Here is a 27,401-nt window from a genome sequence, read left to right as displayed (position 1 = left end):
TTGTCCAATAATTCAAATTGTTGACCGACTGTCAAAAAAGTAGACCAAAACTAGTCCGACCATACGTGTTATACACATTAACCAGACGCACGTATTGATCCAAAAATGAACGAGTCGGACAATTCGAACTACTCCAATAAAAAGGTCGATTGGACTCATTGTGGGTCACGCAGTCAATGAAACTTTCACATTTTTGGTACAGTTAGACTAAACTAAACCCGTCTTTGAATAATTTTTGTTAATTTTCTACTCACTTCCTTCCATCCATCCGAAGCTTGTACTTGACCCGGCTCTTGTCCTTCGGGTTCAAGCTTTCCGTCCTCCGAACCACCACGCAGAACACGTGCTTCGAAAAGCAAATGTTCTCAATCTCAAGCCAATCGAAGAACGCATACAGATGCCTCTGGTATGCGCTCTTACCGCTGTTGAAGTCCTGTTGCTGCGAACCCTTTGAATTGTACTTCAAGTTCCGCTCGAAGATGGCCACTCCGCTCAACGAAATCGCCACGTACACCTCCAGCGTCATGTTCTCCTCCGTTGTCCACGTGGCACTGTACAGATGCAGTCCGTACTCTTTCAGCTCCTGCACGTAACGGATGAAGTTGTGCTCGGCCTCCAGCTGGTGCAGTCCACGCTTGCAGAAGTGTGAACTTCGCAGGTACTTGGCCAGTTCCTTCTTCTTGCGGTAGACTTCCTCTGGCAGGTAATGCGAAATGGTAAAATATTCCGAGTATTTCATCTACAAAGATCGATTGATATGTTAGTACTTGCAAATTAATTCCGCGTGAAATATTTCATTCTTACATTCTCTTTGAAGCTGCCGACTTCCACCTGCAGAGCGAGTCCACCCAAAGCAATGAGGTCGTCTTCCGAGCAGAGAATCTGTCGCTCCAGAATGCTTTTGCGCAGCTGCAGATACAAAAGGTGGCGGGATTCCGTGCAACTGTTGCCGTTGGGGAGAAACGGATAAAAGCTTGTCATTGAAGAGCTTTCACCACAAATGCGAAACTTGAAATACGTACCTGACTCCACGTAACGTCGGCAGGAAGAACTTTAACCGCAGATAAAGGGTGAAAACTACGTTGTCTCCAAGCGTAGCCGTTTTCTTCGATGTGTTGACCCAAATTTGTGGAGCGACCTGTTGGTTCGATAAATGAGTAATGTCTGAAAAATTGTAACAGAACGCTAAGCAAACGTACCTTGTAGATCTTGAGATCATGCGGAAGGAAGACAAAGTCACCTCCGATTAATGCACAGAGTCCTAGGAAGAAATTTTCGGACAGTTTCTCCAACCTCAAAATAGCCTCAAAGACCTGTTTGGCAATGGTGGTTGTGGGGTTGCAGATGACGTTCACTTTGGTTCCATTCAGTAGAAGAATTGTCACAGTTCGGCGGTGTTGAGTCTGTGAAATATCAAACAAAATGTAGTAACCGAATGTGTGGCTATTTTTGTAATCTTTACTTTGCTATCGGTGAGGTCGATAACTTTTGGAGGGGTGAAGGCATTACGCACGAACTCCGGCCCGTGGTTGACCTCCGACGGGGAGTTCCTAGCTTCATCGAAGGACTCGACTCGGCTGTTGGATCGCCCCAGGGAGAAATCTTCTCTGTGCCTTTCAGCGAACACTGGGTTTGTCTGCTGCACCGATACCAGAGGGGCTCCAAGATCTAAAAAAGTTCATACCCAGTTATAATTTGAGCCATACCTAATATCAAAACGAATCACATACTTGGCATCGACGTAGCGTTGAAGCTCATCTCGTCAATCTTTCGCTGAAAGTCACTTCCGCCGTCGATTAGGTTCAACTGGGTGGTCGACTTGGACGGAATCAACCGAGTTTGACTGCGCTGCAGTCGTCCCACTTGCTCCTGCTGATTCTGTACCTCGGCCATCTTGACCTCCACCATTGTCACGTCGATGGTATTTCTGCGGGCGTCGTTCCGCTTTCGCATCATTTCGGCATTGTGCCTCCGGCGAACTACGTGCAGCTTCTTGGGATCGCCTTCCGTTCCCGCTGCTGCGCGGATACTTTTCGAGTAGCCAATGGTAGCGTAGTTCCGGACCGGCTCCAGCTTGTTGGAGTCCGTCGGTCGGGGCAGGGATCGGAATTTGTTATCGTCCGGTTCGGCACGCTTCACCCGAAGGTTTGCCGTGGAACCGAAGTAACGAGCCTGCTGCAGGTCGTGACCGCTGATGGTGATTCCGTAGTTGTCCGCTAGTTGCGTGGGTTGTTGCTGAACGTCCCGTTTGCGATGTATTTCCAGTTCCCCGTGGTCTGAGCTCCGGCCGGAATCGGTGTCGCTTCTGAAAGATTGGGGGATTATTTGCAAAGCTGAACGATGGAAGCGTTTTACGTGGGCATACTTTTGCTCTTCATAGGACTCGGTCATTTGCTTAGGCTGTTTCACTTCCACTCGAGTGGAGACGGATGATACGACTTCCTTGAACAGGTCGATCACCATGTGCGAGAATGGTTTATACAGGTGATGGTTCTTGCAGTAGTCGGAAATGATCTGGAATTGAAGAGAAAATGGTTTAGACTACTTGAAGAAATGGTGAGGAGATTATTAGTACTTGTTAAACATCTTTTGCCATCATTAAGAACTGTCTAAATCTTAAGTGTTCTACATTGCGTTGGAAAGAAGATCAGTAATAACAAAGTCCCACTGTTTTAAGGTCTGCCAACAAATTAAGAAATTCATGCCTGATGACCAACATTTATGACTATTGCGAACATGTAGAGATAGTTCGGTTTTTGTAGTAAGGTCGAAATTTTTTTTATGCCTGATTAAGAAAAGAAGAAGCGACTTCACTCTTCCATTCGAAATGCTCTCCGGGCATCGAATACTTTGTCAAGCAACACCTATTTGTTACCCTCCATGATGGTTTTGAAATAACTCTTCTCCTCCCTCGTCAATCCGGTAAGTACTGATTCGGAGTATTTCCCAAAGTGTATGTCGGTGAAAAATTCCACTCACGATAAAGCTAAAAATCCTTCATATCTACTTGCACATCATTAACTCGAAGGAAGTAAGTCTCAAGTCAGTGAAACCTTTAAAGAATGAGGGCCACAACTTAAATCATTTATTAGAAGTATTTAATTGCATATTATTATTCCATTTGCAAAAAACGCTAACCGCGAATGTTAGGTACTCGGATTCTGATGGCTTTTCCACAAACGGGATCTTTAAGTGATCTTGTTGTGTAGGGGTTGTCACTCCTATCTAGAGAGTAGGAGGTTGAGGGTTCGAGTCCCTCCAAGACACGTGGATTCTTTTTCGCAAATTTCATATCAATTTGTCCATTTCGAAACATGTGCTGTGCATATGCACAGCCAAGATATTTAACAAAAAATGCTGTTATTTGTATTTTTGTACAAAGTGCGAAACACAACCGAAAATTCAATCATAAATATGGCGTCTGTCTGCCATGAAATCATGTAAGATTTTGAACGTTAATAACGCCTTTATCTTTTGATGGCCTTTACGTAAGCCTTTGCGTAAGCGGTCAAACTCATAAAATGCTTTAGCCAAGCAAGCCTTTGGCACAGCAGAGTGCGTGTCGTGGCCACTGGCAGCACTGCCAATATCCCTCCGGCAATCCGGCTTTCACAACCAAGGTATACCGCAAATGTGCTCAGAACGTGGATTCATCTCTCGAGAATATTTGATTATTATTATAAAATCCTACCAATTATTATTATTATACTTGCTTGAATTTGTGATTCCGTTAAAACTCTATTTGCTCAATTAATCTACGAATCAGATCGTAAGTTTCATATCGCTAATTTCAACCGTAAATTCATTGATCCATTGTGCATATTTAGATAACCTCATAAGTGGGTAAACGAGATTCCTAGGAATTTGTTGTAGCAGTTAAGAGCATTTCTACCCCTGGGCAGACTAACTGGCCCTGTAAGTTAAGTTATGGAAGATTCGTCAGGATCATAATTCTTATGAACAAAACTGAAATCATTATAGACCTATCGCCTTTATTAAGGATTGAATTAGTTGGACTTGAGAAGCTCAAGAGGCGACCAAATGTAAGTCAACCTAAAATTTGCTCATCTAATTCACACTAATAAACCTAATCAACAGCTTTAAGATACGCAACAACAAACCGGCGTTTCTATAAGGAGGTCCGAAAGAAACGAGTCTAACAAAACTTAAAGATTTGCCTGAGTGCGGTAGAAAGAGATGCCTGAAACGGAGCTCTACGATTGCAACATATGTCGGAAATCGAACAGCGAAGACGACATGGTATTTTGCGCAGTATGCCAAGAGTGGTACCATTACCGCTGCGTGGGAGTGACATCGGCTGTAGCTAATGTTAGCTGGATGTGCGCAAGGTGCTCGGGGCTGCCTTCATCAACACGAATCGATGAGTTGACTGGAAGCGACGTTGCGGTGACTGAGGCCCCTAACGCATCAGCCTCGGTTTCCAACGTGATAACGACTGGAGGCGCTGTATCGTTCTCGAGCGTACCGTCATATTCTCCCATGGTGTCGCTGACAACGAACATCGGAAATCCACCGTCCGCTTCCGAAGCGCATGCCGCCGCGTCATCGTTCACTTCATCTGGCCTATTTCCTGGTATTTCAGTGGTTCCACCCGGATTTCAACCGATCACCACGACAGGTGCGACAAGCTACGGTCAATCGTTGCTAACGGAAGAAGCTAGAGCAAATCTTCTTTGGGTTCAGCAACAGCGAATATCACTAGAGCTGCAGATGGAGGAAAACCACAAAAGGGAGTTGGAAAAACAGAAGGCAATACTGGCGCAAATTGCGGATAATGCAATGCAAGGAGTCATCACCGGCGCAACAGTTAAGGAGCAACCCGTGGCAGTTGGGACAAATAGCAGAGGAAACTGGCTGGGAAGGATGATAGGCGAGATGGGAAATCTGTCTATCACACCAGTAAGCATGGGAGCAGTGGTAACTACACCTGATATATCCCTGCTGAACAATAGTTCTACTCCGACAACTGCGGGCTTAGCTAATCGGAATATATTTGATCAGACTCTTCCGTCAGTGATTCTGGGCATTCCTAGTAATGTGAGAGAGATTTCTACAGATCCTTCCTCAGCTAGTGTTCCCACGACACCATCTACTCATCTGCAGGGATATCCGCAAACTGCTACTGGCCCAGCTCGTCAATGTAGTACGTTCACAATTAATAACCAAACTTCTCCGATGTACGGGTTAAGAAACACTCACTTGACAAAGTAGTGACAGCCTGTCCCACAGTACCAACAGCTTCGATTCCGCAAGCACAATCCTACTGTGGACTGCCGGTAAGCAGCAATGTTCCCAGGTCTGAACCAGCACCCCTTTTCTCCCAGGCTTATTTGGGTGGGAACCCTACGGTAAACCCCGCCCTACTATTCCCGTTCATGAACGCGGCGGCAAGAGCACCTCCACTACCAATCGCGGTGGGCCCTACGCAAAATCAGCTGCTGGCAAGACAGGTAATGCCAAGAGATCTTCCCCCATTTCGTGGAGATCCAGAAGATTGGCCGTTATTTTACAGCGCATATGTGAATTCGACAAATGCGTGTGGGTATTCTGAAGTAGAAAACTTGGCACGCCTCCAACGTGCACTACAGGGTAAAGCCTTTGATGCAGTGAAGAGTCGTCTTCTTCTACCGGCGTGTGTTCCTCAAGTAATGTCTACGCTGTATATGTTATACGGACGACCAGAACTAATCATTCAAACGCTTCTGGACAAGGTACGCGATACTCCCTCACCGAAGGCGGATAAGTTAGAGACGCTGATCACATTTGGAATGGTGGTCCAGAATTTATGCGACCACATTGAGGCAACTGGTCAAGTAGCACACCTGTGTAACCCAGTCCTTCTACGTGAATTAGTCGAGAAAATTCCTGCACAGCAGCGTCTGAACTGGGCCCTTTACAAGCAACAGTTCCTGGCGGTCGATCTACGCACGTTTGCGGGATTCATGTCTATGCTTGCAGCGGCTGCCTCCGACGTTACAGTTACTTCAGATACCAAGCCGACGAAATCGGGGCGAAATGAGCGTAGTAGAGACAAGAACTTTCTTAATAGTCACGCTATAAGCGATTTGCCAAGGAAAGAGTACAAACAAGAAGAGGAGTCGGATAAGAAGGAAATTAAGGAAGTTCGTTGCCTGGCGTGCAACGGATGTCATCACAAAGTAAAAGATTGCACCGTTTTCAAGAAATGGGGAACTGAGAGCCGATGGAAGACTGTTCAAGATCATCATCTTTGTCGAATATGTCTAGGGAAACATGGACGACGACCGTGTAAGTTGCAGACTGTTTGCGGCGTGGATGGGTGTCAGCAACGACACCACCAGTTGCTACACAATGGTGCTCGGAAACATCAACCCCCACCTAAGGAAACCTTGAAGTCAGTTAAGCAAAATGAACAGTCTGGAGATGGTTGGAACGCGCATCATGCAACCAAGCAGTCAACGTTATTTCGGATCATTCCTGTGAAGCTTTTCTGGAAAGGGAACTCTTTGGAAACTTACGCTTTCCTAGATGACGGATCAGACATGACACTGATCGAGCAGTCGATTGCAGAGCGATTAGGCATAGACGATGGTGAACCTCTCCCCCTTTGTCTCACGTGGACAAGCAATGTCACTCGACAAGAACCAAATTCTCAGCGTGTACAGCTTAAGATCTCCGGGGAAGGAAACGGTGGAAAGTTTGTTATGAACGACGTAAGAACAGTTGCTAGTCTCAATCTGCCTAAGCAAACCCTCAATTATAAAGAGCTAGCGCGGCAGCACACTTATCTCCGAGGGCTTCCAATCAGTAGCTACGAAAGGGTCACACCGGGTATTTTGATCGGCTCGAACAACGCCAGTCTTACAGCAACACTAAACCTACGTGAAGGTCAATTAGGTGATCCACTGGCTTGCAAAACTCGTCTCGGTTGGTCGATCTACGGGTACACAACTGAAGGAGAGAAGGCGATGAACTTCACGCTGCACGTGTGCGAGTGGCGACGAGAATGCCAAACCGATCAAGACCTGCACGATCTGGTCAAACGACACTTCACCGTTGAGAGCATCGGCATTTCGGCAGACAAAGTACCAGAATCAGAAGAAAACAAACGGGCTCGATGGATGCTGGGACAAACGACAAAGCGTGTTTCGAACAGATTTGAGACTGGTCTATTGTGGCGGCATGACAACGTGGAGTTTCCCAACAGTTTTCCTATGGCAATGCGTCGCCTAGAATGCTTTGAAAGGCGGATGGACAAAGACCCTGAGCTGAAGGACAGTGTGCAGCGGCAGATCAAAGAGTACCTGGAGAGCAACTACATCCACGAAGTAACTCAGCAGGAAGAAGAGTCTATTGACCCACGCCGTGTGTGGTATTTGCCATTGGGTGCCGTAAGGAACCCAAAGAAGCCAGGCAAAATAAGGCTTGTCTGGGATGCTGCGGCGAAAGTCGGAGGTATCTCGTTGAATAGCATGCTGCTAAAGGGACCAGATTTATTAACTCCCCTCGCTTCGGTGCTGTGCAAATTTCGGGAGAGACCACTAGCTGTTTGCGGCGATCTGAAACAAATGTTTCACCAATTCAGAATTCGCCAACAAGACATGCACAGCCAACGATTCCTTTATCGCGACCACCCGTCGCAACCTGTGAAGACATTTGTGATGGAAGTTGGATGTTTTGGGGCTACCTGCTCACCCTGTCAAGCACAGCACATTAAGAACCTCAACGCGCTTGAGCATAAGGCAGAGTTCCCAGAGGCTGCGAAGGCAATAATTGAAAAGCACTATGTCGATGACTATCTCGACAGTTTCGATACGGTAGAGGAAGCAATCAAGGTAGCACTCGAGGTAAAAAAAGTGCACGCAAGGGGAGGATTCCAGATCAGAAATTGGCATTCAAACTCCGATGAACTTCTGCAACGAGTAGGGGATACCGAAAAACCACAGCTGAAAGTAATTAATATCGATGCAGAAGGTGAAGTAGAACGAGTCTTAGGCCTTTTGTGGATACCGGATGAAGACGTCCTTGCTTTTTCTACGGAGCTTCAGCTAGACGGCATCGTACCAACGAAGAGAAACATATTGCGTTGCGTCATGAGTCTATTTGACTCGCAAGGTATTCTTTCACATATTACGATTCAGGGAAGAATGCTTATCCAGGACACATGGCGCGATCAAACCGAATGGGATGAAGAGATTACCGAAGCTGTACGTGCGCGCTGGTTGCGGTGGGCAAAGTTGTTTAAGAAGGTAGGTCAAATGAAACTTGTTCGCGCCTACTTTCCAAAATTCTCTTCCACGGAGATCGGTATGATGGAACTACATGTTTTTACGGATGCGAGCGAGGAAGCATATGCGTGCGCGGCTTACTTCCGAGCCGTGATTAACGGGAGGACATACGTCACGCTAGCTATGGCGAAGGCTAGAGTAGCACCGTTGAAAGCATTGTCAGTACCACGACTGGAACTGATGGGGGCACTTCTAGGGGCGAGGCTTGCCAGGTCAGTGATGGAGTACCACACGTTACCAATCGGCAATCGTGTTATGTGGACGGACTCGAAAACCACACTGGCCTGGATTCAGTCACAGCACCGTCGGTACCGTCAATTTGTAGCATTCCGAGTAGGAGAAATCTTGAACAAGACGGAAGCAAAGGATTGGAGATATGTGCCTACTCAGCTAAACCCGGCCGATGAGGCAACCAAGTGGGGAAAGGGACCCAGTACTGATTGCACCACTCGATGGTTTCGAGGGCCCGATTTCCTCTACCTACCGGAGGCTGAATGGCCAGGGCAAAAATCTATGAAGTCGCTCGAGACAGATGAAGAGATACGGCCTTGTATGCTACACCAGCAACAACAATTCGAGGATATTTACCAGTTCAACAGGTTCTCCAAATGGGAGCGGCTGCTGAGAGTAGCAGCTTACGTTTACCGTTACGTCGAAAATTGCTATCGCAAAAGTAGGAAGCAAATGCTAGTCATCGGTCATCTAAAACAAGAAGAGCTGATAAAAGCAGAAAACAACATCTGGCGCACTGTGCAGGCATCAGCTTATCCGGACGAAGTCGCCATATCGAAGATCCACAACGCGCTTCCTAAAAAGGAGATCGAGAAAACTAGTCCAATTTATAAGCTATCGCCATTTTTCGACGAGCATGGGGTCATGCGAGTCGACAGTCGTATTGGAGCCGTCCCGTATGTCACATACGACTTCAAGTTCCCAATCATCTTACCTCGCCACCACCATCTCACCAAGTTAATTATTGACTGGTACCATCGTCGGTACCTGCATGCCAATCACAATACGGTTTGCAATGAAATTCGGCAAAAGTTCCACATTTCCAATCTTCGCACTGCAGTCCGTCAAGTGGCAAGGTCATGCCCTACCTGTAAGGTCAACAAAGCAGAACCAACAACACCCCGGATGGCTTCTCTACCAGAGTCGCGCCTAGCAGCTAAGGTGCGCCCATTCTCATACGTCGGGCTGGACTATTTTGGCCCCATTCAGGTTCGAATTGGTCGGAGTTGCGTCAAAAGATGGATTGCCTTATTCACATGTCTCACAGTGAGAGCCATACATTTGGAGGTTGCCCATTCTTTATCTACGGAGTCGTGCAAGATGGCAGTTCGCAGATTCGTAGCCCGTCGAGGATCTCCTCTCCAAATTCAATCCGATAACGGAACAAATTTTCAGGGGGCTAGTCGAGAACTACGCGAAGAGATCGAAAAGATTGATAAAAAGTTGGCTGAGACCTTTACCAACTCGAATACAAAGTGGGTATTTAACCCACCGTCCGCGCCGCATTTTGGGGGCGCTTGGGAACGTCTCGTAAAGTCCGTCAAGGTGGCTTTAGGTTCTCTATGTAGCGATCGAAAACCAGACGATGAGACTCTGTTGACGGTTATTGCTGAGGCGGAATCTATAGTAAATTCTAGACCGTTAACTTCAATCCCCCTTGAAAGCCCCATCCAGGAAGCATTAACACCGAATCACTTTATCCTGTTAAGCTCGAACGGTGTCGTCCAACCTCCAATAACGCTAGCGGAGCCAACAAGAGTGACCCGAACTAACTGGAACATGGCTAGGCAGCTCATGGATCAATTTTGGCGGCGATGGATTAACGAATATTTGCCGACAATTGCCAACAGGACCAAGTGGTTCAGCGAGACGAAAAATCTGGAGAAGAACGATCTTGTACTGATTGTAAACGAAGGTCATCGCAATGGATGGGTAAGAGGCCGGGTCTTGACGACAATCCCTGGACGCGACGGCCGAATTCGTCAGGCTCTGGTACAAACCACACAAGGCGTGCTTCGACGACCAGTTTCTAAGCTTGCAGTACTCCAGGTGCAAAGTGAGAGTAACGCAGAGTCGGAAGATAAACCGTAAGTGCGTTACGGGTAGGGGGATGTCGTGGCCACTGGCAGCACTGCCAATATCCCTCCGGCAATCCGGCTTTCACAACCAAGGTATACCGCAAACGTCACCCGTCACTTTCGACAGCGGTCTCTTGAATTACGAATGCGAGATAAAGGACATAACAGATGACAACAAACTAATGTGCTCAGAACGTGGATTCATCTCTCGAGAATATTTGATTATTATTATAAAATCCTACCAATTATTATTATTATACTTGCTTGAATTTGTGATTCCGTTAAAACTCTATTTGCTCAATTAATCTACGAATCAGATCGTAAGTTTCATATCGCTAATTTCAACCGTAAATTCATTGATCCATTGTGCATATTTAGATAACCTCATAAGTGGGTAAACGAGATTCCTAGGAATTTGTTGTAGCAGTTAAGAGCATTTTTACCCCTGGGCAGACTAACTGGCCCTGTAAGTTAAGTTATGGAAGATTCGTCAGGATCATAATTCTTATGAACAAAACTGAAATCATTATAGACCTATCGCCTTCATTAAGGATTGAATTAGTTGGACTTGAGAAGCTCAAGAGGCGACCAAATGTAAGTCAACCTAAAATTTGCTCATCTAATTCACACTAATAAACCTAATCAACAGCTTTAAGATACGCAACAACAAACCGGCGTTTCTATAAGGAGGTCCGAAAGAAACGAGTCTAACAGTGCGATTGAATTCGCATTCTATACCGTCCCGCCCAGCCCGTTACTGCGGGGCATGGAGTGCGATCCTCTCGTTTAATAAACAATGTGCACTCGCTTGACTGTGGATATACAACAGTAAAGCACATGTGGAGATTGGGCAAATCAAGCATCCGAAAGATATTCAATTTGCAAAAAAGAGAGCTAACCGCGGTGAAGGTTAGTACTCGGATTCCGATGGCTTTTCCGCAAACGTGACCTTTAAGTGGTCTTGTTGTGTAGGGGTTATCACGCCTATCTAGAGAGTAGGAGGTTGAGGGTTCGAGTCCCTCCAAGACACGTGGATTCTTTTTCGCAAATTTCATATCAATTTGTCCATTTCGAAACATGTGCTGTGCATATGCACAGCCAAGATATTTAACAAAAAAATGGTTTTCGTACGGCCGAGTTGCCGAATAATATGCAATTAAAATAACAGCAACCAAACGATTGCCCGCAGTTTGCTAAAAAAAACTCACTTGTTGCTGGCAATGACAACTGAATGATTTAAAACAAAAGATCAGATGTTATCGCTGCGTCCAATCGTCAAACCAACTTCATCTGCTGTAAATGTATTGCCCTTAAAAGGACCGTTCGTTCATGCGGCTTTCCAATCACTAGCTCAACAGCAGCCAACCGATAGTCCTAGTCGTGCGAGAAAATTGCACTCGAGTGCTGCTGACGCCGATGACCACATGATAATTTCTATCATGTTGAAATCTCTGCCGTAACCTTTCCATTTGGAGCGCCACCTCCGCCGACGACCACCACCGATACCGATGGCTAACCAGTGGGGCCGCTCTTCACGAAATCTCGACCAAATGACACGCACCGATGGGGCCCTCCTTAGCCGGGTGGTAAGACGCGCGGCTACAAAGCAAGACCATTCTGAGGGTGATTGGGTTTGATTCCCGGTGCCGGTCTAGGCAATTTTCGGATTGGAAATTGTTTCGACTTCCCTGGGCATAAAAGTATCATCGTGTTAGCCTCATGATATACGAATGCAAAAATGGTAACTTGGCTTAGAAACCTCGCAGTTAATAACTGTGGAAGTGCTTAATGAACACTAAGCTGCGAGGCGGCTCTGTCCCAGTGTGGGGATGTTATGCCAATAAGAAGAAGAAGAAGCGCACCGATGCCGATGTTGGGTCCACTCCACGCTCTCCGCGATATCTCGAACGAAATGTTTCGCGCGAGTAAGAATACAGCTTTCAAAAGTCCATTGCAGCGTCTTCCTCCGGAGCACTCTTTTGATATTTACGGCATCTGAACTGTCTGCCGTAGCCAGGCGATTTGTGAAGATTTGCGATTGTGAAGAGAATTCATTTCGGAACAATTTCCTCTTGATTGCCTAAAGAACCGATTTATTTTCAACAATGTGTATTTATAATCACTCATAGCGACAAACCCAAAGTCAAAATCTTGCGTGAGAACTTCACTTTATACCGACGAGTCGGCGTAGTGAAAAAAATCGGTAGCAACCACAAATACTGACACCATAGAATTTTCTTCAGTCATAATGCGACTAAATTTATTGCGACGGCTGGTTTGTGCCGTTGTCAAGCGATTATGTTTGAATAAAGTTCATCTCGGAATCGATTTCATTTTCAATCACCAACAGGAAAAACCAAAGTTAGAGTCTCGCGGAAAAAAATCATTTTGTGCCGACCGACCACTACTGATTCCTAATATCAACTTTTCAGTCACTAACAAAACAACGTATAACCGAAATCAGAATCACGATAAAAAATTTCACTGGAAAATTTTCCAGTTCCTGCGGTTGCGCTTTAGAAAAATTATTTCAACTGAACCTTCTTCCCAAATATAATGGTGGCCCTGAAAAGAACCGATTTATTTCCACTTATGTGCCTCACTAACAGCAACTACTCGTCTGCGGGATGTTGGGGGCAGCAGGGACTTTGTCCAAGGGCTTGACGACCCCTCCCCATGGCCACTGCGAGTTAGACCGGGACCATCGTCCCTAACCCCTAATCCCAAGGCGTCAAGCGACCCGTGCCGAGGGGATGCATGGCCAGGGGGGTGAAATAATGAGCTAGGCCTTTAACGGAGCCTGTGGGGTACCTGGGCACCCTCCACAGTAATAGTTCCGTACCGCGTCATGCTGGGCTCAGGCGTGGTGGACCTCTTTTCCCGAGCAACTCGTGGGACCAAAATGGAAAACCAAGTCAATTCTTCAATTAGTGGTAGTAGTGTAGGCGACAACACCTTCGCAAGAGGTGGGTTGTTCAGGTCTCCGCCTAGGAGGCCAGAGGCAATAGTCGGCAGCTCAGTGCGCAGTTATTGACGGCCCATGGCTTGTGGAGGCGATGAACCGCAAACGCGATGGGCTTTCGGCCTTCGAGGTGGCGACGGAACAGCTGGACGCCATCATCGACTTTGCGTCATCGAAGCATAATATCAGCAAGGACCTCAAGAGGAGCTTGCAGAAACTTCGAAAGTCGATGCTGGACGCCAAGCTGGAGAGGGCGGTCGGGATGGCCAAGTGTAAACCCGTGAAATCGGTGGAGTCGAGGTCTACCCAGACTGAGGCCCAAGGATTCGCGGACTCGGGCAAGATCGAATCGACCGAAGGCGTGCCAGCGAAGACGGTGGTGCCAAAGTCTACCCAGACTGAGGCTTAAGTATTTGCGGGTACGTCGGGGGTGACTGCCCCAACGGAGCAGACACAAAAACGGGGGAGACAGTCTCCAGGGGATGAGCTCCCTGGAGGCCGCTCCAAAACGCGGAGGGTTACTACCCCGAACAAGGATAGTGGGGCTGGGAAGCTGAACCCCGGCCAGGTACCTCCAAAACCGGTGGAGGAAGGTCCGTCCACTCAGGAAAGACGGTGGCAAGGGGTTACGGCAGGCTGAAAGTTCTCAGCCGCACCAGACCAGGGAAATAGAGGGGGATGACGCCTCCTGGACCCTGGTCAAGAACTAGAGGAAACCGAAGACGTCAAGGGCCGAAAAGAAGGCCCAGGCGAATGAGGGTAGCAAGAAGTCTAGGGTAGGCGCCAATCGCTCCAGGGGCGATGCCCTAGTCATCACGGCGGACGAGGCTAAGTACTCGGACGTCTTGAAGGCGATGAGGAGTGACGTCAAGCTCGGTGAACTCGGCGCCGACGTACGTCGAATAAGACGTACCCGGATGGGCGAGATGATCCTCGAGCTGAAGCGGGGCGTCTAGCAAAAGGGCGCCGCCTACAAGAAGTTAGGGGAGGAAGTCCTAGGCGAGACGGTCAAGGTGAGGGCACTCACGACGGAGGTGAATCTAAGGGTTAAAGACCTGGACGAGATCACCGAAGTCGAAGAGCTCGTCACGGCACTGCGGCGACAGTGTGATGTGAAGACGCCCACCGCAGCCGTTCGGCTACGGAAAGGTCCAGCAGGGACGCAGGTAGCATTGGTTCGGCTATCTGCAGCGGACGCCTCCAAGGTAGTCAAGTTAGGGAGCGACAAAGTGGGATGGTCGGTATGTCCTGTGCGCATATACGAGCAACCCGAAGTTTGCTTCAAGTGCCTGGAACCGGGGCACAAGCAATGGGACTGCAAAGGCCCTGACAGAAGCAATCTCTGCCGACGCTGCGGATTAGAGGGACATAAGGCACAATGCAGCACGAACCCTCCCAATTGTTTGATTTGTTCCAGCAAAGCTGTGAACAGCAAGCACCCCATGCTGTTCACAGCCCTATCGCAGAAACGTCAATTTGGGGTGCACGCGGCATCATCATTCTTGATACCAGTCGTGCAGAGGGAAGCAGGCGCGAAGTCGACCCTGCCCACCTTCCGAGGACATAGGGCGTGCTAAGGCCACCTGGAAAGCCGCCAACGCGCTGGCACGATACCATGGTGTTCTTCTAAAAAAGCGAGTTACGATGTTCGGTGCTGCAAGGACAAGCAGCTAACCTCGAGGGTGCGTTGTGCACTGGCCCCCCTTTGAAGCATTACTTTCTGGTTGTACCGAAGGGACTATGGGCTTGGCGGCAATGGAAACGGTTTAGCGGGTCGGGAATGTAGTCCTGCCTCCCTCGGTGATCCCTAACCCCACACTTCCTGGTCAACCCAGGATGTCTGTTGAGCAGATTCCCCCTCCATTGTTTAGGAAGAAAAGAAAAAAAGTCTGCGGGACCGCCATCCGATGATTCGCTGAAACACTAGTGAATGATGTGCTGCTGCTACCATGACCGTCACCACCACAGTAGCAAAAAATGTTCATCTGCATCACCACCGCTGCGACAGCCATTGTACTGCTTCTGGACGCCCTGGCCTGCTCTTCGTAAAATCCCGATTAAAAATGACGCGCGCACGCAAAACACGGGACTTTTTATACACAGGTAAAACGAAGCAGTGGGCCGAAAGGTCCGTTCCTTACAACAATCTGATGTCCGTGGTGGGGATGCATGAACGAGCATGATTATTTATGATTTTTTTCACCGGATTTGGAAAGAAACTACATTTTCAATAGTTTAACGTTCATAATCAATAGTATCGATGGAATTGGCAAATTGCTGAAGAGTTTCCAAATCGACGGAAATCCATCGAAAGATAAATACGCCATTGACGTTCGAAATCTCTCCTAATTTCGTGACGGACTCGAATTTGGAACTTTCCATTTTACACCCTGTATCCAGGTCTTCCCCTTAGAAGTTGCTTTTGACCTGTTAGTCCTGACAGATCGTTTGCCGAATACATCATCAGGCTGAAAATGCCTGTTGGCCGAAGTGGACGTTTGACAGAAGGGCCATTTGGCCGAAAAATATCATTTGACCCAACAAGTCATACGGTCAAATGTCAATTATTGCGGATTCTTCCCTTCAATAGACTCACAGTCAAAACATGTTGGCACATCAAAATATTTACCCACTGCATTATTTTCACGTACACTGCGTAACAGATTTTTGACTCTTTTTCTCTGATAGCTATGATTTCAATCAAAAAATATTACTTTGTTATCAATAAAAATGATAATATTAACAGAAATGTTGCGTTATCTGTTGGTCGTTAAGGTTTACTATGCCACTGAACATTATTTTTATTTTTTGATCGGGAGATAAAAAAAATAGTTTAAAAATGTAGTCATCCAGTGTAAGCTCATTCATAAACCTTTTTGGCAGATCTGTTGTTTATGTTTGTACTGCATCTGAAGTTCTTTAGTTCGGTAAGCTGCATGTTTCGCGTTTCTCTGAATTGATAAGTAATATTTTCGAGAGCTCTGAATAATGTTTAGTTTACTTAAAATAGAACAAATATTTTAGGAAAGAACATGTCAAGCAACTCTCCATTTAAAGATTTCCATCAATCAACTGAAGAAGCAGTAGAAGAATGCCTAATCGACTACGATTTAGAGGAGTTGGAAGAGCTGGAGGATTCAAGAGAGCACGATTGGCAGCAGCAAACACTTTGAGTGGAAGCTAACAGGGCAACTGATAAACACCACGATTTGTTTTTCTGTACATTTCTTGTGTACAAACGACAATTTAAAGGACAGTTGTCAGGAACATACGTCGCCCGTTGGGAAATTTCGGCAAGAAGCAAAAGAGAATTTATACGGCTTTTTTCGAAGGAATACTTGGCTCGTGAGCTGGTGTTCGTGACAAGTGCTGATGGAATCTGAACCTCTTGCCCGTCGTGGAGTTCAAGCGAAAAACCTGTCGAGGATGAGATTCACAAGTTTTCCAATCCGGTCGTCGAAATTACACTTTGGATAAATTTAACGAAGAAAAGAGCAACATACTACAGAGTTGGAGGGTCAAGGATATTTCCCTGTTTCTTCATATTTATTCACTTTCAAGTGATTGATTTCAAGTGGCAGTCGATTAGTGTGGAACTCTGTCAAGGACGTCTTGATTGATCCAGCAGAAAAGGATCGATCTGGTACTGCTATGACTCATGCAGTCTTTGAACTTGCAGACGAATTGAGAGCTTCTCACTGCAATAAACATTTTAGTGTCCTTGTCATAGTCATTTTGAAAGTTTTCGTGAAAGCCACTCTAGCTTCATCTAAAAATAACAAGGGACATCGTTTGTACAAGTCAACTAGCCACTGCCGGTGCCCATAACTGAACTTCTTCACGATAGCTGCGTGCTGCTTCCGATAGAGAACCCCGCTTTTTTCGTAGTTTTGGATCCAATTGGAGATTGTAGTTTTGTGCTTGCCGTAGATTACCGATAACTTCGCTCAAGACATCCCGAGGAAATAGCACCCGTATGAGACATGATACACAGTATTATCGGATACTCGTCGACGTTTAACTTCAGCAATGATATCTGCCATTTTGAGTCTAGTTGTTTGACCATAGATATTCCGAATAAAGTTTGTTAAAAACTTTTGAACTGATTGGAAATTATTTCAAAAGATTATTGGTATTATCTGGTATAATGCTGGCTGGAAGTTTTTTGAATGAATTCCTCCCAGACGTAAACACTAGATATTTCTTTTTTTTAGATATTTCTTTGAATGTTTTTGTTTATCCTCCGTATCCATAGAGGTTTCAATTCTTTTAGGATACCATGTGGAAACAACCTGTTGTATGTAAAATTTAATTGTATGTACAATTGAATTGATTTATTATGCAAAAATAACCAGATATATTATGCTAGTTGATGAGCTTTATCAAATACCTTTATGTAAAGATTCCGTAATTTCTTTTTTTTTTGTGCTGATTCACATAATAGCAATCTATAGTCAAATTTCGTATACAGGATGTTATCAATATTTCGACCATATCATATGAGCGAGAAACTATTTTGACGTTTCTTAACATTTGTCGGTAAATCTATCAATAAGTGAAATTTGCAATACTGAATTGGTAATATCGTCCCACCGGTTTGGCCAAATGACATTTGCTGCCGAAGCCTTTCCACCAAACGACAATTTCGGTCAAATGATAAGTTCGGTCGAACGATATTCATGGCCGTATGTCTATTTTGACATAAATGCTAAATGACATTTTTGGCCCAATAAATATGAATTTTCTAAACTTCTGGAATGCTTCCTTTTATTCTCATTGTTCAACGAATCTTTGATACTTGTTTGGTTTATATACATATTAGCCAACTTTCAAGCGCAGAATTGCATCAGAAAATGTTTCACGCTTTTTAATTTGAACTTTTTATAACAGTTGTGTGTTGCTTCAGTATTTAGTGATGAGCCCTTGAAAACGTGAGTAGATTTTATTTTGGATTATGTGAGTAATGTAGTAATGGGCAAAACGGTTCATTCAGGTGAGCGGCTCTGAACCAAGCGTTCACTTAAATGAGCCGTCTCATTTGAACGGCTCGTGACCTCATTCAAAATAACTATGAACTCCCGGTGGTTTGAGCGATATATCATTCAATTTATCGGAGTTCATTTTTAATTTAAGCTTCGATGTAACTTCTTGATATATGACTAATTCCAGTGAATTTTTTTTGCTGTTTTGTTTGATTTCGTGCTCTGTTCTTCATTTTAATTTGAACGATTTTCCGTACCCGTAATAGAAAGTTTTTTCAAGACCAATGATATAACCTCTGATAAATTGTATTTTTCTCCAAATCCCTGTTTGTCAAGTCGAAGATCCAGACTGATACCGACTGCGCTACAAACTCGTTCAGCTCAAGGCCAGAAAATGCTAAGGAGTATGTAAGAGAGTGGGAGAATATATGCTGGCTCCTGAACAAACAAACAGCAAATGTCAAAATTAGGCGGCTGATCAAGTGTTTGTTATTTGAGCCACGGTTCATTTGAGAGCCGCGTCTCAATTGGAGAGAGCCGTGGTTTGAACGTTTTGCCTTTCTCGTATACTAAGTATACGGTAAAGGCTATATGATCGCTCCAAAAACAAACTTTTTATAGAAGGCCCGGAGACCCATAGTGTTATATACCAATCGACTCAGTTCGACGAATCGAGGTGATGTCTGTGTGTGTGTGTGTGTGTGTGTGTGTGTGTGTGTGTGTGTGTGTGTGTGTGTGTGTGTGTGTATGTGTGTGTGTGTGTGTGTGCGCAAAACTACTCGAAAAATGTCACTCATTTTTCGGGCATTTATCCTCAACCGATTTGCTCGCAACAAGTTGCATTCGACGCAGAATCCCGTCCCATTGTTTCCTATCCAAAATTGGCCAGATCGGACTATGGGATCAGAAGTTATGGCCAAAATACAAATTCATACAAAAAAATCGCGTAAAAAATGTCACTCATTTTTCGGGCACTTATCCTCAACCGATTTGCTCGCAACAAGTTGCATTTGACGCAGAATCCTGTCCCATTGTTTCCTATTTGAAATTGGCCAGATCGGACTATGGGATCGAGAGTTATGGCCAAAATACAAATTCATACAAAAAAATCGCGTAAAAAATGTCACTCATTTTTCGGGCACTTATCCTTAACCGATTTGCTCGCAACAAGTTGCATTCGACGCAGAATCCTGTCCCATTGTTTCCTATTTGAAATTGGCCAGATCGGACTATGGGATCGAGAGTTATGGCCAAAATACAAATTCATACAAAAAAATCGCGTAAAAAATGTCACTCATTTTTCGGGCACTTATCCTTAACCGATTTGCTCGCAACAAGTTGCATTCGACGCAGAATCCTGTCCCATTGTTTCCTATTTGAAATTGGCTAGATCGGACTATGGGATCAGGAGTTATGGCCAAAATACAAATTCATACAAAAAAATCGCGTAAAAAATGTCACTCATTTTTCGGGCACTTATCCTCAACCGATTTGCTCGCAACAAGTAGCATTCGACGCAGAATCCTGTCCCATTGTTTTCTATTTGAAATTGGCCAGATCGGATTATGGGATCGAGAGTTATGGCCAAAATACAAATTCATACAAAAAAATCGCGTAAAAAATGTCACTCATTTTTCGGGCACTTATCCTTAACCGATTTGCTCGCAACAAGTTGCGTTCGACGCAGAATCCTGTCCCATTGTTTCCTATTTGAAATTGGCCAGATCGGACTATGGGATCGAGAGTTATGGCCAAAATACAAATTCATACAAAAAAATCGCGTAAAAAATGTCACTCATTTTTCGGGCACTTATCCTCAACCGATTTGCTCGCAACAAGTAGCATTCGACGCAGAATCCTGTCCCATTGTTTTCTATTTGAAATTGGCCAGATCGGATTATGGGATCGAGAGTTATGGCCAAAATACAAATTCATACAAAAAAATCGCGTAAAAAATGTCACTCATTTTTCGGGCACTTATCCTTAACCGATTTGCTCGCAACAAGTTGCATTCGACGCAGAATCCTGTCCCATTGTTTCCTATTTGAAATTGGCTAGATCGGACTATGGGATCAGGAGTTATGGCCAAAATACAAATTCATACAAAAAAATCGCGTAAAAAATGTCACTCATTTTTCGGGCACTTATCCTCAACCGATTTGCTCGCAACAAGTTGCATTTACGCAGAATCCTGTCCCGTTGTTTCCTATTGAAAATTGGCCATATCGGACTATGGGATCGAAAATTATACCATTTTGCCTTTCTCGTATACTAACTATACGGTAAAGGCTATATGATCGCTCCGAAAACAAACTTTTTATAGAAGGCCCGGAGACCCATAGTGTTATATACCAATCGACTCAGTTCGACGAATCGAGGTGATGTCTGTGTGTGTGTGTGTGTGTGTGTATGTGTGTGTGTGTGTGTGTGTGTGTGTGTGTGTGTGTGTGTGTGTGTGTGTGTGTGTGTGTGTGTGTGTGTGTGTGTGTGTGTGTGTGTGTGTGCAAAACTACTCAAAAAATGTCACTCATTTTCGGGCACTTATCCTCAACCGATTTTCTCGCAACAAATTGCATTCGACGCAGAATCCTGTCCCATTTTTTCCTATTTGAAATTGACCAGATCGGACTATGGGATCGAAAGTTATGGCCAAAATACAAATTCATACGAAAAAATCGCGTAAAAAATGTCACTCATTTTTCGGGCACTTATCCTCAACCGATTTGCTCGCAACAAGTTGCATTCGACGCAGAATTCTGTCCCATTATTTCCTATCCGAAATTGGCCAGATCGAACTATGGGATCAGAAGTAATGGCCAAAATACAAATTCATACGAAAAAATCGCGTTAAAAATGTCACTCATTTTTCGGGCACTTATCTTCAACCGATGTGCTCGCAACAAGTTGCATTCGACGCAGAATCCTGTCCCATTGTTTCCTATTTGAAATTGGCCAGATCGGACTATGGGATCGAAAGTTATGGCCAAAATACAAATTCATACGAAAAAATCGCGTAAAAAATGTCACTCATTTTCCGGGCACTTATCCTCCATCGATTTGCTCACAACAAGTTGCATTCGACGTAGAATCCTGTCCCGTTGTTTTCTATTGAAAATTGGCCATATCGGACTATGGGATCGAAAATTATACCATTTTTTTTGGAAAAATGGAATTACAAATGTCACTCGTTTTTCAGGCACTTTTCCTCAACCGATTTGCTCGCATTAAATTGCATTCGACGCAGAATGTCTCATATTTTCTTATTGAAAATTGGCCAGATCGGACTATGGGCCTAGATGTTATGGTTAAATTACTATTTATTAATTTATTTAATTTATTAATTTATTACTATTTATTTAAGCAACACAAGTTCAACAAATCTGGTTGCAGTAACCATATAGTGACTGAATCCGGTCATATATAAGTTACTGTAATTGATGTGCAATATGTGTGCTTCTCAGGTCGCTCGCAACAGATTGCATTCGACGCAGAATCTTGTTCCATTGTTTCCTATAGAAACTTGGCCGGATCGTACAATTGGGTCAAAAGTTATGGCGAAAATACTAATTTTAAAACTACAAAATCAAATGCCATTTTTTGCTTTTATGCTCATCCGATTTGTTTGCAACAAATTGCGTTTGACGAGTATTTTTTTTTATGCATATAAACAAATATGAAAAATAAGACCAATCCACATATTGGTGTTATTTTAGATTTTTCCAAACCTTTTGATCGAACGAGAAAGGCACCATCACCGCTAGGTGGATTAATCTGGGTTTTTTCCTACGAACCGGTTCAAATGAACGGCTCATGAGCGTTCGCCCATCTCTAGAGTAATTTCCCTTAATGATCCTAGAACTTTGTCAAACATATCATGGTTCTCAATACAAAGTGTGAAGTATGAGTACGGAATTCAAAAAATGGCTCGGAATGTCATGACATTAATGCCTATTTCAGATTTGAAGCAATGACTTATTAGAAAATGTTTTAGTTTACCCTACATGTTTTAGAGCTAAATGTTTATATAAAAACACATTTGAATCATTTGTTTGAGAAACTGCATAAGTCCATTTTGCACTATTTAGAGAAAACAACAAAAAACTGTTTTTGAACAAATTGGCACCGAATCTTTCGATTTTTTCGATCAATAGTTTATGGCAGAACTCAACACCCTGGGGCACTTCCAGTGCAAAAATTGTAGTCAGTACTCCATAATTGCTCTTCAAAGTACGTGGACATATGTAGTTTCTCAAACAAACGAAAAAATGTTCATATATTCCTGAACAAAAAAAAAATTTCATGTTTTTTGCCAGAATACGTATTTTTGAAGGAGGATTCAGAATATATAAAAATCTCATTTTGGCCAAAAATGTTACATATGCAGTTTCTCAAACAAACGGTTCATTTGTAAATATAGCTTGTGAAAAAGGTTTTTTTTAATGGATATTCAGTTGGAACAACCTGGCAAGGCTGAGCCCGTCCCTACGTTCCCCCTACTAGAACTCATACCGATGGCCACTCGAACATCGTGTGCAGCAGTTAGATCTTATGCCGAAATAGTTTTTAAAATTTGCAGTTTCCCATTAATAGCTTTCGAATGGTGTCCCAATTCCAATCAAACGAAAAAAGTTCAGAAAGATTGTTTTAAAATTTTATTTATCAATACCAATTTCTCAAAACGACTCATCCGCTTCTGCAGCGAAAAGTAGACCATCACCATCAACAGGTAACAGAAGCATTCTAATACTTCTTGATGACTCTGGTACGCGTAAAGGTGCTATCAGGTTCATCAAATCGACGATTGCATCCCCGCCTACAAAAACTGAGTCGCTTTGACTATTTGTTACTGAGTAAATCATCATTCACAAAAGTCAGTTAACCTCTTTGACGATAGCGTTGTTCAAACCAATTTGCCAGCCGTACACGGAAAATAACTTTTGGAGCAATTCTTCAGCCGTACAAGGGTTATGTCGTTCATAGACACTGTTTGTATATATATATATATATGTAAATATTATCGAGAATGAAGCCGTCAAAAGATTGTTCATAAACCATCATTCAAATATATGGTATTTTTTATTATGATCTTTTAAATTGAAACATAACAAAATAATAGTACGTTCAGATTATGAGCTATATCACTTGATATAGAGCATCTTGACATCAGTGTTTGTACATCTAGTTTTCACTGTAAATAATGCATATGGCATCTCATGTCAAGATTCGCTATATCAAGTGATATAGCTCATAATCTGAACGTACTATAAGATGGCGGAAAATTCCTAGTTGTTATAAAGCTTCTATTCAGTGAGTCCAACAGTTCAGTCCAACGCATCAGAAAAGTATCCAGCTTTTTACGCTAGCCATAAATCAACTATGGTAATTTAGTTTTGACACTAGCTGTGTACAATTCTTATGGCACAATTCTTGTTGCCTAGGATACTTACTGAATTGTTTGCGAGGCGACAAAATTTTCACTGTTTATTTTGAAGAGTATTCAAATAACAAGATGATAAAAGCAGCTGTTAAGGGTATCTTTACGGTCGACGGTATATTATTGACTTTGCCATGTACTTTCATGTTTTTCATTGTTTCAGATATAGACTTCAAGAATTAGATATGAAACTGTACTGACTATATAACCCACTAGCTAAAGGATTTGTAATCTCTGGATTGTTTGGAGCTCACATGTCCAGAATCGGTAGTTTAGTTCGGAAAAACCGATTACGAATTACTAAACATGGTGGGGTAGATGGCCGATAGCGACGAAATCTAGCAGGACTCTATAGGAGGGACTAAAGGAAACGGAATTTAACAACTATAGCGGATGGCTGCGAAGGTGCAATGGGCAGAGATGCAATGAGAGATTTCAGTTGGGATCAACTTGTGCATTCAACAATTCGGATCATCTATCGTATCTTCGACCTCTTTGCTCCGGCTGATGAGCCGTTTGTTAAGAAAAGCTTAAAAATAAAAATAAATGCCCTTGGCATGAACTTACCTAGGAACAACCCATTAGTTTTACATATCTTTCATTTTAGTTGCTTTGTCGAAATGATTCGAATATATCGATATTTTCTAAATAATCGGTTGTTCCTATACAAGAAAACGGATGTAATCATGAACATCTTATACATAGATTACCAAACCGTAAGGTAAGTCAAAACCGTCAGGAGGTGCGGAGTACTCTTTGACGAGTCAGGAAAACAAGTCTTGTTTCATGCTTTTGTCGTAGTTTTATTCAGAAAGATTGTAGGATAATTTAGCAATCCATCTCTTTTTGGTGTTTTGTTGGTTATTTGTTACTGTAATAGGAGATAATTCTTCTATAACTGCGACAGGCATGAGAAGCTGTTCCATGTTTAGGCTATCGTAAAGTTTAGGTTGGTGCTGTTGCTGCATTTTAATTTCTACATCCAGCACCTTCCGAGTGTTTTGTCGGGAATTCAGCTATTGAAGATGTGTAACACTCCCTGTCAGCGACGATACGGCTGGTAGCAACGAGATACTACCAGAATAAAAGTTGCATCTGATCTGGAACGACTTTTGGAACTTTCTGCTGGGACAAGACAACTCACCTTGAAGTTGGGATGTGGCTGCTGACAGCGCTTACCAAACTATAGACAAACGACTTCGCATCAGTTTACATAGTTGACTGTGCAATGGATTTCTCATGGATAGTACGATACCATTCTAAAGCACCTCCGGAAGGATCACTGAAGGATGGAAACGGTTATCGTCATATTAAGATTGATGGATCTCGGCTAATGGATTTAGTAGAACTTACATTTATAAAGAAATAGGTTTGCCAATGTAGTACAATTTTAAATATCTCCTTTTGCATAATTGCTCATCTATCATATTTTAGTCTAGGATTATAGTCATAATGTCATAATCAAAACAAATCTAAAAACGGTACACAAACTACTATTATCAACGCCACAAAGCTTGTACACAGCATGTGTCAAAATTGAACTACCATAGTTGATACGTAGCTATAATAAAAAGCTGGATTGCCGAAAATAAAAGAAATCGCATCATTATCACGGATGAAAAAGGCCTCTGCATGACTGCACTACCATTTAAGGACAAGACACGATGTCCGTTGTATCACATGCATATAGCATAACCAATGATAAGCCGATATCCCTTTCCGGTTAGAGACTATAACACAGATTCCCAAATGTACAACAGGTACAGACAACACGACAGGCTAAAATTATCAGGACAAGAGCGATCAATTCTAGATCCCTGAAAAAGGTCCCAAATACGGACCGAAACGTCGGAACAAGAACATTATCCAGTATTTTGCGCACGGTAATGGCGGCGTGAGTTTCTCTCAGTTTGACATTCAAGAGGTAGAAAACATTGGCACTCATCAGGTTAGCCTTGAATTGCATGAAAACTATTCGTAAATAAACAGATGTCAAAGAACACGCCAGGCTTGAAATACTTCCAAATCCAAATTGCTCCCCTGAAGGAATCAGGTTTTCGGGAACACTTCCGGATGTGGCCAATGTGTCCAAAACCTCTTAAAAACTCATTATTGAGCTTGTCTTTCAAAATCATGTAGTTTGATGTGTCGCAAGATGGGTTTCGACGCTAATCGAAATTTGTCCGCTTCCCTGAGGGAACCAGGCTCCCGGAAATACTTCCGAACGTGGCCAATGTGTCCAAAACCTCTCGAAAACTCATCTATTGAGCTTGTCTTTTAAAATCATGGAGTTTGATATGTCGCAATATGGGTTGTGGTGCTAGGCGAGATTTGTCCACTTTCTAGAGGGAACCAGGTTTCCGGGAACACTTCCGGATTTGGCCAATGTGTAAAAAATCTCTCAAAAACTCATCTTTTGAGCTTGTCTTTCAGAATCATGGAGTTTGATATGACGCAAGACTGGGTTTTATACCACTTGAAAAGTGTTTACTACCCCAGGGAACCAGGTTCCCGGAACATCCAGATCCATGTCCTGGTGATTCAATTGTATCAAAAATAACTTCTGATGCTGATCAATGACGATTGACCACGTATGCATCAACATTCTGGTCACTTTCGTTCATTTATCAATGGTTTTAAAAAAATGATTCATTTTGGCTGTACCTGACCCAGGACCCCCCTTAAATAAATCCGACCGGATTGGCACCATGGTTAAATCAAGTCTAATACTAAAAAATAGACATGTTGACGCTTCTTCCCTGAAAATTTCATGGCAATCGGACGAAAAATGAGCCCAAACGGGTTATTTCAATTTTAATTTCTAGGTCAGACCGAAACGGGTTAAGTTGATGTACCAAAATCAGCATATGCGTAATTAACATAATGAGCTATCAGCCACAATCACCAGTTTGTGCCGTTACACGTCCTGCGAAGTCCTAGCGGGATCGCAAACAGGGCAACCACGCTGGTACAACTGCCCATCCAGGGTGACTTACAATAGAGCACTTTAGAGTTTCAGCACATTCTGGTGGTGAACCACTCGATCGACGTCTGACAGAAGTAGAAGTAGCGTCAGAGAAAAGTTTCGATTAAGGATGATGAAGCGATTAAGGTAATGCACAAAACGGAGCATCGATTGCCAGATCTGTCGAATGACCAGCGAGTATGCTTTGAATGTGGGAAGACCGAACATATTCGGAAGGAATGTTACAAGTATCTAGCAAGACTGGCAAAGAAACAGCAGATGGAGTCTAGTGTGAAAAATTAACGAAACGAGTGTGAAGATCACGGTTCAGTAGGAGAATGGTCATAGTCGATCGATCTGTTTCTCTGCAGTCGAATATGAATATGCGGATAAGAGATGGGTAAAAGATTCTGGAGCATCACGTCATATGACATCCGATAGAAAGTATTGCATACAAGAATTAAACAACGAAGGAACGTTATCAAACTTGCGGAAAGCAAACAAATGGAGTCTATTGGATCGGAGATGGTGTCCTCAATGGCATAGATGTTGACGGAAAGGCAACTAAAGTGAAACTAAATGATGTTCTCTTTGTTCCCAAATTAAATTCAGGAGCTAATGTTAGGTTTGGATCTAATCCCTGAAGCCCATTTAAATGTATAAATCAATCGATGTATGAT

The 27,401-nt window shown here is 43.6% G+C and overlaps 1 protein-coding gene across 6 annotated transcripts in view; it reads right to left on the bottom strand.

Moving 5' to 3' along the window:
* LOC134205763 (uncharacterized) overlaps window positions 1-27,401 on the bottom strand; it is a 474,885-nt gene that overhangs the window by 7,517 nt on the left and 439,967 nt on the right. For all 6 annotated transcript variants that reach the window (XM_062681331.1, XM_062681332.1, XM_062681333.1 and 3 more), the window contains 7 exons: window positions 2,366-2,514; window positions 1,731-2,305; window positions 1,463-1,668; window positions 1,200-1,403; window positions 1,023-1,138; window positions 805-943; window positions 255-739 (listed from right to left, as the gene is read on the bottom strand). In XM_062681331.1, the coding sequence (XP_062537315.1) occupies window positions 255-739; window positions 805-943; window positions 1,023-1,138; window positions 1,200-1,403; window positions 1,463-1,668; window positions 1,731-2,305; window positions 2,366-2,514 (1,874 nt within the window). The remainder of the gene's footprint in view (window positions 1-254; window positions 740-804; window positions 944-1,022; window positions 1,139-1,199; window positions 1,404-1,462; window positions 1,669-1,730; window positions 2,306-2,365; window positions 2,515-27,401) is intronic.

This window comes from Armigeres subalbatus, chromosome 1 (assembly GCF_024139115.2).
Source record: "Armigeres subalbatus isolate Guangzhou_Male chromosome 1, GZ_Asu_2, whole genome shotgun sequence".
NCBI lineage: Eukaryota > Metazoa > Arthropoda > Insecta > Diptera > Culicidae > Armigeres > Armigeres subalbatus.
The sequence above is the reverse complement of the archived record's forward strand: the minus strand, read 5'-3'. Positions and strand labels throughout refer to the sequence as shown.